This window comes from Macaca nemestrina, chromosome 11 (genome assembly GCF_043159975.1).
Source record: "Macaca nemestrina isolate mMacNem1 chromosome 11, mMacNem.hap1, whole genome shotgun sequence".
NCBI classification, from domain to species: domain Eukaryota; kingdom Metazoa; phylum Chordata; class Mammalia; order Primates; family Cercopithecidae; genus Macaca; species Macaca nemestrina.
This window is the reverse complement of record NC_092135.1, coordinates 60,220,228-60,234,030: the sequence shown is the minus strand read 5'-3', so window position 1 is coordinate 60,234,030 and position 13,803 is coordinate 60,220,228. Positions and strand designations below refer to the sequence as shown.

Below are 13,803 nucleotides of genomic sequence, written 5' to 3'. Positions count from 1 at the left end.
AAAATTTTCTGGAACTTGAAATGTTTAAAATCTGTCCCCATCACCAGTATTTGAAAAATGAAATTAGAACTTTTTATTTGCCTTAAATTAATTCTTACCTTGAGAATTTCTTTGAACAATCATTAGTATTGTAAATGTACAGTATAAATGTCCAAATTTGATGTGAAAGTAGAGTGTGGGAAATTCAGATTATCACTGTAATTTTTTGTTTTAATTTGGGCATTTAGAGAAAGGCTTGAAGTCCAGATATATTTTCAGACATGTTTAATTCATTGTTATGCTCCCATGCTTAGCATAGTGCCTAGCATATAGCAGTGTATTCAGCTGTTCTTGCATTGCTATAAAGAAATACCTGAGACTGGGTAATTTATAAAGAAAAGTTTAATTGGCTTATGTTTCTGCAGGCTGTACAAGCATGGTGCTAGCATCTGCTCAGCTCCTACAGAGGCCTCAGGAACTTACGGTCATGGCAGAAGTTGAAAAGGGGGCAGACATGTTACATGGCAGGAGCAGGAGCAAGAGAGAGAGTGGAAGGAGGTGCTGCACACTTTTAAACAACCAGATTTCATGAGAGCTCACTCACTATCGTGAAGACAGCACCAAACCATGAGGAATCCACCCCCATGACCAGACACCTCACAGCAGACTTCATCTCTGACATTCCGGATAATATTTCAACCTGAGATGGGTGGGACAAATATCCAAACCATATCTAGCAGATACTTAATAAATATTTGCTAAAAGAATGATAACTTCTGTTTCAAGCTGCAGGCCATGAAACTGATTCTGGGTGGTGTTTCTTGGTCTTTAAAATTAGATTGCCTCAATAAAACCATGGCTTCAAATGCACAGTGGAAGGTGATATGTACCTTCAAAGCTTCAAGGCTGGACAGTCAAGAAAGCTGTGTATAGTATAATGGAAATAGATATAACAATCACCAAATCAGCATGCATCCTGGTTTGTACTTGTGCAATTGACATAGCAACTCTTTGTAGCCAGATCTGCTAGGCCTGGTAAAATGTCAGCGTCTGAATCATAAATGAAGAGGTCCTATGTCAGAGAGTTTAGCAAAGGAACCAACCCTAAAAATAAACAAACAAAAACGTACAATGAACTGGAAGCCAAGAAGGCAATACAGCTGAGGCCAATGGAAAGGGGTGCCCTGGATAAATATCTTCTTAAACCTACCTCTTATTTCAGACTTTTTTCAATGTACTTCTACCTCTATTTCACTATTGCTCCCACTCTTAACTCTCCCTTTTAAAGTCCCTTTACTTAGACAGAACCCAGATACTAGAGCTGCTAACTTACTTGGGACGTTAAAACTACAGAACTAATAAGACATTCAACAACTGACTCTTAATTTTATTGAGTTTTACTTCAGTGATCTATGTGACTAACTTAAGAATATTAAGAAAATCTGTTGAGGGCTAGCATCATATGAGAAGTCCTTAACCTAGGCAAGTTCATGCCAACATCTGTGTATCTTCTCCACGTAACAACAGCAGCTCTATGGCACCTCCAACTTGATGTTATCCTTTCCAATGGCTGTCACTTCCAATAGAATGAATGTTGGAGGCAGGGGACATTTAATAAGAAAAAACTTTCTGAATCATCCTGAAAGCTCTGTGGATGATTCTAAAACTATTGGAATTCCAAGAACATATCTGCATATTGATTTTAGTGACTACCTAATTTCAAAAGGGATTTAGGGCTACTCACAGTGACAACCTAAGTTCAAGTATTGCAGGACATATAACAAGCCAGAAACAGGAAACAAGAATTATAGTGAGATGCAAGGAGAAAGAATTCTTAAAGTGGTTATGCAATAATGCACAAAACATTTAAACTCTGCTGAGGCAATAGAACACAAAACTTAGTGGAGAATACCCTATCAGGCAGACCAAAGAGAAAACACAGTAGATTTTTGGTTTTCTATTCCTAACTAAAAATAATACACTAATTTTTTCAGGAACAATAAATTTCTGACCAAAAACACAGAGGAAGTCCAAAGTACATTGTCTATTAAAAATCTTTTGTGCGTCGAAGGGTTTACACACTTTCTTATTTAAATTGTGGCCACAACTCTGTGAAATACATGTTATTAAATTAATTTTCCCAAAAAAAGAAACTGATTCTCAGAGAAGTTAAGTAATTTGACCAAAGTCAAACTAGCAAATGATGGAGCTAGAACTTTGGATCAAGCCTGTCTGATTCCATAGCTCAAATAATACATTCAGGGAAATGGAGAATCTCATCTCTATCTCTTCTCTCTCTTCCAACTCAAAGCATGCCTGAATACACATGTAAGCGTGTGTGCATGCACACACACAGACACACACACACACACGCAATTTTTCTTCTATACTAAGTTTTACTTAAGGATACTTAAGGGAAAATGCCAGAAACAGCAGCTACAGTCTCAGTGGCTCAGTATTCTTATGCTAACTACTATAATCATAGCAATATCTTCCTCATGTGAAATATAAAATGACTTTATGTACTTTATTACAGGTGAATCTTAAAAGACAGATGGATATATTTGATTTGTTACTTGGTGTAATGCTTTATACATCTTTATCTGCATGGGGTTACTTAGAATTACTCAGAGACCACAGCAGTGGCCGTCAGAGAAGAGAAGTAATTCATATGCAGAGGCCTGTATAAACTAGGGTGTTTTATTCTATACAACCCCCAAACTGGAGTTGAACTAAATCTGGCCACAACACTCTAAAATGCTGGCCCTCAAGCAAAGTGGCCAGCATTTTACCACGTTGTGTCCAAATTTAGTTCAACTCCAGTTTTACATCACTTGCCAAAGAGTCCAATGAAGTGGTTTAAATGGTAGAAGGGATCAGTGACCCAGACAACTGGTTCCATGTGAAAAGCTGAGTTGATATAAGACTCCAACAAAGAGTAGGAAGGGCCTCCAGCACCCGGAGGCAGAAACAGGCAAAAACTAGGCAAGTTATCATGTAGGAGAGGTCTTCCATCAAGCAGGGAACCTGGAAGGAGTCCAGTCATGTAGACCAAGCGCAACAGCTACAGTTAAGGGGAGAGATTACAGATGAGTGCCCAGAAACTCTTATCAAAAGGAGGCATATTTTTTTGGGACCTGAGCAAGGAAATACAGACTCTTCAGGATGAAAACCTGATTTCCTATAGCAACACTGAGCTGGATGGGCTGTGTCTAACAATTGACACATTGTTTAAGAGTAGTTTATTGAAATTATGGCTAAATTCAATATTGCAAAGATTCTCATTCTACAGTAGAGAAACACAGATTGATGAAGTGACTTGTACAAGAGTCAACCTGGGGCAAATCCATGACCAGAATTCAGTTCTATGAATTTTCATCTAAAATGCTCCCTATTCATTTCTGTGAGTGATTCCACACAGTGAAGAAAACAAGAGCAGAAAATCATGACTATTATGCTTCAGGTATCTTACTGATCCTCTTTATAACATATCAGTCTGACCACTTGCATTACACAGTGATCCTGTACACAGTAGGAGCCTTGTGCTTACCTGAATATTTAACAATAGTAATAATTGTATGTTTTTTCTCGTATGATTTAATTTGAAGCTCCTCTGTGAGCCAAATGCATTGGCCTTACAAACAATTCATGGCTACTTTTAGCTATATTGGAGGGCATACCAAGGTTGATCCAAAAAGACAGGAAATGCCCAAATTGCATCATTGCACTATAAATTGCACTATATAATGTCCCATTCCTCCACCTCAAAGCATATTTAAATGAGTCTGCTTGTACTGGTAGCAGAACATTAATATAAAAATTAAAATCTATGTACGACACCCAAAATAGCAAGACACAGATAAGCAAGAGTTGAATGTCTTTGAACCATTGTATATTGAGAATTGTATGAAAATAACAAATAATTTTATTCAGTTCAGATTGAGTAGCAGTTGTCACAAGATATTGTTTAATCTGTTCAACAAGTTTTAAATTAGCCCCTGAATAGGTTGTCAAAACAGTAGCACTTTAGAAGCTTATGTATGCACTGCAAATTCTGGTGCAATTTCCATTTCTGAATATTGGACTACACTTTTAAAGTGTTTTTGCTGTCCTCCTTGCTTTTCTCTATTTTCAGTGCTTATCAAAATATTTAGTATTAATAATGTGCATATGAGACATAAATATTTCAAATACTGTAAACTAATAGCACACCATGGTATATGACATTTACAAATACCATGGCTATTTCAGGGTCAACATTTTTACTAATTATAACTTAGATGTATACCAGAAATGGCAACCTAAATTGACTTGAGATTCTTTCAAAAGGTTGATTGTCTTTCTAGTTGTACCACCTTTCATTAGTTATGTCTTATTAATTGTCACATTGCATTATATCTGTGCACAGTATGCCACATAACATAATGCAGGGAAAGAGAAGCAGTGTGAAAAGTTGTAGGCATTATATTTTAATGAGACAGCATTTGTATTGAGTCTGAATGCCTGCAGTTAATTCAGAGAACAAGTATTTGAGTTAAAAATTTTGACATGTTTAGCAAACCAAGTATTCATTAAGAGGTAGGCGAGGTAGAAGAGTTGTAGGAACTCCTGCGTGACAATGACTACACCTGCAGTTCTGTGAGCAAGAAATTGACTGTATTTCAGGCGGAGACACCCAGAAGGCTGGTAGTATGAAACTCTTTCTTTTTTCCTTCAGGTCCTAAAGGGCTTCCCAGAATGCTTACAAGCAGACATTTGTCTACATCTCAACCAGACCTTGCTGCAAAACTGCAAAGCCTTTCGGGGGGCAAGTAAAGGTTGCCTTAGAGCTTTGGCAATGAAGTTCAAGACCACCCATGCACCTCCAGGAGACACCCTTGTTCACTGTGGGGACGTCCTCACTGCACTTTATTTCTTATCCAGAGGCTCCATTGAAATTCTCAAAGATGACATTGTGGTGGCTATTCTGGGTGAGTGTTTTAGAAGTGCATGGTGACAGATTCAGTTATTAGCTTATAATGCATAGTGTAAATGATCAGGAAAAAAAGACTGATGTATTTATTTATAAGAACAGTTTAAGAGTGGTGGGTAATTTGAAAACTGTATTTAAAATTCAGTTCAAACCAAATTAACCTTGCAGAAAATATGTTTTCTTAACTGTCTCACTTTTTCTCCGATGTGTAAATGCTTCGATGATTCTCTTCAGTTCTTGGCAGCTACCTAGACATTTGAGGCCAAATATAGGAAAATAGTAAGCATATTCTTTTTTTATGTTAGAAGATCTTAGCTTCATGCTTGATCCCTCAACACCTTAAAATAAAATATATGTGTTATAGGAAATACTTGCTAGCATGTGCCAAAGCCCTGTCATGAACTGGGTTTATGTTTTGATGAATTTCATTTATTCACTGTGCACTTTTACCTGCCGTGTCGGATTAAATGGAATCATACAGTCCTTAACTAGGTAATTAATATAGACCTATGAACCTAACAACCAGGGATAGAAGTGATGAAGGATTAAATTAGTCATAACTTCAACTGATTTGGGTGCAAAAGAAAGCACATGTTTAATCTGCCTCTTTAAAAATACATTTAGGGGCCAGGCGCAGTCACTCACACCTGTATCCCAGCACTTTGGGAGGCCGAGATAGGCGGATCACGAGGTCAGGAGATCGAGACTATCCTGGCTAACACAGTGAAACCCTATCTCTACTAAATATACAAAAAATAAGCCAGGCGTGGTGGCGGGTGCCTGTAGTCCCAGATATTCGGGAGGCTGAGGCAGGAGAATGGTGTGAACCTGGGAGGTGGAGCTTGCAGTGAGCCAAGATCGTGCCACTGCACTCCAGCCTGGGCAACAGAGCGAGACTCCGTCTCAAAAAGAAAAGAAAAGAAAAGAAAAGAAAAGAAAAAATAAATTTAGGCCATGTGAACTTGTAGTACTTCTTTATAATATTAGGACACTGGGGAAGAGAAAGGAAACAGAGAAAAGTGCAGAAGTGTAGTCAATTCTTCTTTTCTCCTACCATACAGCCAGAAGGTTTAAGCCTCACTCTCCCTATGATAACGCCTATCCTTAGTTTCTGTAAAAATTTGCATTTTTTCCCCTGTAGATTATCCAGCTCCACTTAAATAATGGACATGTAATTCAATGACTTTCTGTCACTCAGCTTTTGATGTTCATATATGATAGTTATCGCCAATAGCACAGGGATGTTGTCTGTTTTCCCTGCTGTTGTGTAGAACCAGAGTATGGCATGGCACAGAACTCAAATACATGAATAAAGATGTTCAAGTGATTTTCTTATCTATTTTGATAATTTTATTATATTAGTTTTTTTTTTAAATTTCCCAAATTTGGTTTTCTAACCAATAAGCTGACAAAGAATAAACACATATTCTAAATCATTTTAAGGCCACACAATCAAGTTAGGTTTTCACTAGATTTGGCCTAGACAGTTTGTCCTGGTCAGTTTGTCCTTCTCTGTTGCCAGAGAAGGAGGATGCTTTGTTGCGTTTCCGATCTTCAAATCAGCCAGTCCTAGCTTCTACAAGAAGGTAAAAAGCTTTCTTGCTTTATCAAGTAGTAATTTTAGAGTGCTACTAAGACATATCCATGGACTGGCTAGATCCTGGCTCATTTATAGTCATGTTGGTAGTTGAAATACAAAGTCCAGGCTTAATTTAGTTCAGGTCTTTTTTAAAAACAATGATATCTATATTGAGCTACCAAAACTATAAAGAATGTCAGGAAATTACTCCTTTTCTGTCCCTATTTTCATGTAAGCCCCTAAAATCCTTACAAATTATGATCGTTTATCCTATTTTTGGAAGGCTGATACAAATTTATTTAAACTGTGGTTAGTGTATCCTTTCTAATGTCAATTTTTCTTACATAGTTAAGATACAGTGTTTGATTTCTCATTGTTGAATTCTTTTGTGAAACAAGAATATTACAGCATTTTTTGACTAATTAGAACCTTATTACTTAAAAGTCTTTGAGAGCTTCCACAGTAAGGTATACATGAAGTTGTCTATCAAAATCTAAAATAATATACTCAAGGAGTTTTTTCTAAAAATGAAAAGAAGCTTCAGGATAGATACAAGAGAGTACTATTTTACATTGCCATTGATTATCTTTAGAAGTTATATAATCAAGTAATATATCAGTATGTATTAAGTATATATACCACAAGTACAATTTTTAAGTACTTTGATAGTCAGAAATAGAAAAATCTAAGTGGCCATGACATTCAGGGAAGTCATTGGAAGGAGATTAGATACACAGTATCAGGTGTGCAATAACTTTGACTCTGGAGTCACGATGCGTGGGATTTACTTCTGGCTGTTCTCTCCCTCTCTCCACTTCATTCAACTAAGAAGTTGACATTAGGCTAATCAGTTTATCACTTTAATGCTCTTTCTGTATTCATAAAATGTGGATAATTATTAGCAATTCCTTCATGAAGTTATTTTAGGAATAAATTGAAGCAATGCACCTAAGCATTTGACACAGTGCCTGGCACCTACTGGTCCTCAATAAATATTTGTTACTGTTGCTGTTGTTCTTATCTTGTCAGGGAATAAGACCTTGAAAAGCAGGTAGTATGTGGCTAGGCAGAGGTGATGGGGAAGGCCCGTTAGAAGCTAGACACTGAAATAACCCTAGATTTTACAGAAGAGCAAGGACAAGTTTCCCTAACAAAGGCCATATAACAAAAAGCAGGACTATATATGTTGAGAAAATATAACTAGATTTATTAAGCAGTTGGGCATATTTAATAAGGGCAAATTCAAATGTGGTTTTTAGGAAACAAGGTGTATTCCAATTGTTCCACCAATCCACTAAGTGTTGAAACAGCTCCATCATAACCCCTTGCTCAGCATCACCTGCAGAGACCATCCCGAGACAGAAAGATCATGAATCTGACTCACTGCAGCCTTTCTCATATCCCCAGATTGAAAAAATCAGAGTACAACTACCTGAAAATATCTTTAAAATACTATATGGCAAGACCCTTTGCTAGCAAAGTGGGGCATACTGGACTGAAGATATATTTGCTACATTCTAGATGGTTAGCCAAATAACCAAAACAAGGAAATAAAAGAACCAATCACCCTTAGAGATAAATTTCCACTCACCAAACATAGGATGTGCATTTAGTTGAGGTGCTGGAACGTTGCTCTCCAAGTCTGGTTTTCAGGGATTGATCAATTGTTTAGTGACCCCCTTCTACTTTTAGAAGGAAAACATTAGTTTGGATTCCCTTTCCCAGCCTCTTTTTCTTTTTATTTTCTTAGGAAAAAATGATATATTTGGAGAAATGGTTCATCTTTATGCTAAACCTGGAAAGTCTAATGCAGATGTAAGAGCACTCACATACTGTGACTTGCATAAGATTCAGCGAGAAGACTTGTTAGAGGTTTTGGATATGTATCCTGAGTTTTCCGATCACTTTCTAACAAACCTAGAGTTGACTTTCAACCTAAGGCATGAGAGTGCAAAGGTATATGTTAACTGTTTGTTTATGTTTACATTTCTGACTTGTTAGTTTATTCTTGAATTGCACAAATGCTTCTGAAAAATCAAGCAAATTATTGCAGCAAAACTTTACAAATTCTGAATATTTGGAAGGAAAGGCCAGCTGAATATTAAAATTTCTGAATTATAGAAAAGAAATTTAGCTTAATTGCTTTCAAATATGTTGAATAATTTCAAGTAGTTCAACTAGGTTTGACCTTGTAGAAGCCCTTAGGTGATACACTTGAGTTAAAATAGCCTTTGTTTATACTGTGCCAATTATTTGCTAGAAATGGGTGATTTTAGGCTGTTGAAAATTGCTCGAGTTTATCTTATACAGAGGTTAGAATAGTCTCTCAGCTATTATTTATACTATACATTGGTAATCAGTGTCTTCACAATAGTAATGAAAAAATTAACCTCATTCAAGTTTAGTTTCCTATTTAATACAATTTCCAAATCACAGAAGTACAAATTAGTCAGGTTTTACAGTATTGTCGGTTTTAATGGTATAGAATGAATATGTAGTTTAACAGAAATAATAGTTAAATAATTGTATATGCAAGTTAAGCTAGAATGAACTTCAAGTGTAGCTCTTATGTGCCATACTCTTTTCTACTATGAAAATGTGCCCTTATGAGCTATTACTGTTCTATGGCTATAAAACTTACGTTGTAACCCAAAATTTATTACTAGGTTATTCCTTTTCTATCCCTTTCCCCCCAAAATTTCACAACTCCACTCCAATTCTGAATGCTTTTTTAAATCAGAAATCAAATATTGAGTGATTGATACTTGCCAGTGTATTTAAATGCTAACTAATATATTCTCGGGGGGGAAAAAAAAACCCTAAAGTCAATACTTAGGTAAGAGGGGGTAGACTTAATACTTCCTGTAGTCATAGATATTCCTAAGTACCATGAGAGGCTTAAAAGAGAAAGAGGAATTTTAAGGGCCCCTAGATGCCATTTAATATCCTGATGCACCAGTTCAGATAGTTATTTCTTTTTAAAACACCGAAAAGATCTTTTTTAATTGAGGTGGAAAAGATTCTAGTTATTAAGAACATATGTTTCTGTAATGGTTTTAATTCAGTAATTTGTCACAATCTCAGTTTTATGTCACCAACCTCATTCTGACTTTGCCTTGAAAAGTAACAAGTGTCTACCTCTCATAACTTCATTATATTAAAGTTTAGTCAGCACTCAAACAGGAGCTTCCATTTTTATTTACAAGACAGACAATATTAGACAGAGTGAACCAGAGAGGGAAGAAGGAGGATCTGGGAGCAAAATAATAAAGGGTTCAAAGTGTAATGTTTATGGAATTTAACCTATATTTATTGTTGTGAAATTTAACCTTATGATAATTACCACATCATTTAAACATCATAGCTAATCTTAACTAGTTTATACATTTTTCTTTGCCATACTATAATTTATGCAAAGTTCTTTAAATTACTACAATTGACTTTTGAACAACATGGGAATTCAGAACACCAACCCTCATATAGTTGAAAATCTGCATATAACTTTTGACTCCACAAAAACTTAATTACTGATAGCCTACTATTTATTAGAAGTCTTACCAATAATGTAATCAGTCAATTAACACATATTTTATATATTTTTATAAAATGTATTCTTACAATAAAGTAAGCTATGGAAAAGAAAATCTTACTAAGAAAATCATAAGGATGAGAAAATATATTTAGCATTAATTAAGTGGAAGTAGATTATCATAAAGATCATCATCTCATCATCTTCATATTTAATAGGCTATGGAGGAAGAGGAAGAGGAATGGTTGGTCTTGCTGTCTCAGGAGTAGCAGAGGAAAAAGAAAATTCGTGTATCAGTGAACCTGCACAGTTGAAGCCTGTATTGTTCAAGGGTCAACTGTATTGTTCTTATTTTTACTTTACCAAGTTGCATAAAACACATTCCACATAAAGAAATATTTTTTCTTTAAATGTTGACATCATCCCTAAACATTTCACATATAAATAACTTCTACACTATGATTTCCCCAGCAAATGTTGAAAGTACTAAAAATTATTCTATCAGTGTATTTTATATTTAAGAGACGAGTATTGAGCAGGGTATTGTAGCTGTTTGCCTGCAATCTAATAATTAAGTCTCAAGATGGTTGAAACGATATGAAATAGTAAATAGTTTACTGATAGTACATTATGTTCTAATTGAGTAATCTTTCATTTTATCTTCATGTTTCATTAACAAAGGCTGATCTCCTACGATCACAATCCATGAATGATTCGGAAGGAGACAACTGTAAACTACGAAGAAGGAAATTGTCATTTGAAAGTGAAGGAGAGAAAGGTAATTCATTCCATTCCTAAAGTTTAAATGTAGAGCATGTGGTAATTAGCCTTCTTACTTAAATGTTCATTATACTTCTGATTTCAAGAATAAATTTTACTCAGGCTTTAGAAGGGCAGATCCTTTGCTTTATTCAGTAGCTAATGATCCGGTTTCCAGTTTCTGATTGATAGCTCTCAATGGTATCATTCAACAAACCCATCTGATATTCACAAGGACATCACAGATTAAGAAATAGAGTGGACTGATTTTTTAAAGACAGTCAATTCGTTCTGAGCACAGTGTTCTGGAAGGAGGGCTGTCATTTCAGGCCAAGAGCTCAATCCTCTTACATGCCCTACAAGCATGCATGACATGGATGAAGGCCACATTAGTTAGTCCTTCTTATCTTCAGACTCTGTGGCACTTGTCACTTCTTGTTTTCTCCAGGTTTTTCTGCCTCTCTGACTATTCTTTATGCTTTGCTCATATAGTCAAAAAATATTCATTTACCATTTCACATTTTCAAGCAGTTACTCAATGTTCTGAGAAATACGTTGTGCAGAACATCCCTCATCTTCCCTAGAGAGGGAGATAGACACACCCTCAAATAGTAGGCTCTGTAACAGGAATAGGTATTCCTCAATGGGAACTCAGATGAGTGTACATTTAACTGTTCTTGGCAGATGGGAGAAAGTTTTCCTGAAGAAGCTTTCACTCTTGCCTCATGCTGATCCAACAAACATTCTAGTCTTTACCTTATTTGGCCCCATAGGTGCATCTTTCACTATGAACCAATTCCCTTCTTTTTCTTGCATACTCTTTTCTTTGTGTCTGTAATACTTCAATCTTCCTATTTTCCTCCCACCTTCATGAACTCACTGAAGACAATTTCAAGATTATTATTTTCTACACCAGTGTTAATTTGTTAGACTTTTAAGGCATAGTCCTAGGCTCCTTTTTCTTCTCATTCTATATCATACTGTTTCTCAGGGTGATCCCATTTATGCCCACCATTTAATTATATCCTCACATAGGAGATGTGCATATTTACATGTTAATCCCAGACCACCTGAGCTTCAGTCCCACATATCCAATCGCCTATAAAATCATCTACCTGAAATCTCAAAGGCAGCTCTAACTCAACATTTCCTAAATTGAACTCATGGTGCACCCTGGAAACCTGTCTCCTCTTCAATTCCCATGCCTCTACAGATGGTGACTCTATTCAATCAATTGTACAAGCCAGATATCTTGGAGCCAACCTTCTCACAACCTCTCCAGCAACTCTGGCAACAAGTCCTATTATTGCTACCTCCAATAAATCTCCATTTAGTCTTCAAATTAGGTCTCCTTTTGGTTAACTTCTCTCCAACTACTTAGCCACAGCTCTGGACCAAGCTACCATAATCTGCCACCTGGAATATTGAAACAGCCTTCCAACTTGCCTTCCCACATGCAACTTACCCCTCTTTCATCTATTCCACCCTGGACTTCTGTTGATTTTTTTTCTAAATGCAGTTATGTTTATGTCACCTACATATTCAAAGCCCTCTAAGGACATCCTATGCCCTTAATCCTTATTAGGGTGGGTCTTAACTTACCTCTTCAGTCTTATCTCCTAATATCCTTCCCTTAACTACTCCCATCACTCCACTCCTTCCCCCATCAGTTCATCTCTTCAGCAACATTTACTCCAGGTGTACTTCTGGGTTTATTTGCATCATTATTTAATCAATGTTGTCTGCCTCTAGATCATAAGTTCTGTGGAAGTGGAAAATATTTGGTCCCCTGTAGTTTTAGTGCTTGCTGCACAGCAGATGCTCAACAAATATCTGTGGAAAGAATAAATGAAATAGAATTTGAGCATCTTTCTTTTTATTCTTTTCCCTTTTCTTGCCTTCTTATGCCAAGTTCTTTTTTTCACTCTCTTTTCTCCTCAATGAATTCTCTTTCTAGGAGAGCATCTACTAGCTTTAGCTTGCTCCACATTTCAGTTGAAACAAACTGCCCGCTCCACCATGTACACTGTTTCTGTGGTTTTGGTTATAATATTCCCTTAATTCATTTGCTTCCTTGTCCTCAACAAAACACACACACACACACACACACACACAAATTCATACCATACCAGTTTCATCCACTAAAATTCAATTTTTAACAAAGTCAATCTCCCATGATATATTTAATGTGAATCGTTTCTTGATCTCCTCAAATGTAAACCTTCTGTTTCTCTATGAATTCTCAAAGCACTTGCTTCTTATAATATTGTCAAAATATGCCCTGTACAATGGCTACTGGTATATATTTTTCCTTTGCCTTTGCCAAACTGTAGATTACTTTAGCAAACAATGGTTGATAAATATTTGTTGAATTGGACTAATTATTGATTCTTCTGGCTGACTGTAGAACAATAGATTACTCATAGATAGTTGATAATTTTGTTCTGCAAGGTCTTTAATTATTTTCTTGGTGACTCTTTCTAAAATCAGAACCACTACTATTAAGCAGTTCTTCCACGGAGTTCATCTAAATCCCTTATCCTGAAGTTCAGCTCTTATATTTATCTCACTGGAAATGAAAAACAGGTTAACAATGTGGTCAATATAATAATGTCCTCCACATAGTCAAAGATTTATTAAATCTCCTTTCAATCTCGCTCAGTTTCCTCATTCTTAAGCTAAATTATCTAATGTTTTTATCTCCTGATAAGGCCCTGAGAGCAATGTCACAATTTGTACTGTTCTCATGTAACTAGACATTTCTGTTGATTTTGAATACTGTCCCTTTAATCACAGGCTTAGTCTATGAGACCAATTTTATATAAAGTGTAAGTGCTAAGGGATTTTCTGCCTACAGCTCTTTGATGTTTCCTGGTTGTGCCAGTAAGTAACCATGAGTTGGTCAATGTGAAAACACAGTTAACCAGAGCCCAAGAGCCTATTCCAAAGTCTTTAGGAATCCAGGGTGCTGCGGGCAATTATAAA

At 36.2% G+C, this 13,803-nt stretch overlaps 1 protein-coding gene across 6 annotated transcripts in view; it reads left to right on the top strand.

The window, feature by feature from the left end:
• The window catches only part of LOC105483334 (potassium voltage-gated channel subfamily H member 7), a 473,655-nt gene that overhangs the window by 430,509 nt on the left and 29,343 nt on the right, over nt 1-13,803 (top strand). For 5 of the 6 annotated variants that reach the window (XM_071072859.1, XM_071072860.1, XM_011744161.3 and 2 more), the window contains 3 exons: nt 4,697-4,949; nt 8,281-8,486; nt 10,741-10,837. In XM_071072859.1, coding sequence (XP_070928960.1) covers nt 4,697-4,949; nt 8,281-8,486; nt 10,741-10,837 — 556 coding nt within the window. The remainder of the gene's footprint in view (nt 1-4,696; nt 4,950-8,280; nt 8,487-10,740; nt 10,838-13,803) is intronic. The other variant, XM_011744162.3, reaches the window with a different exon arrangement.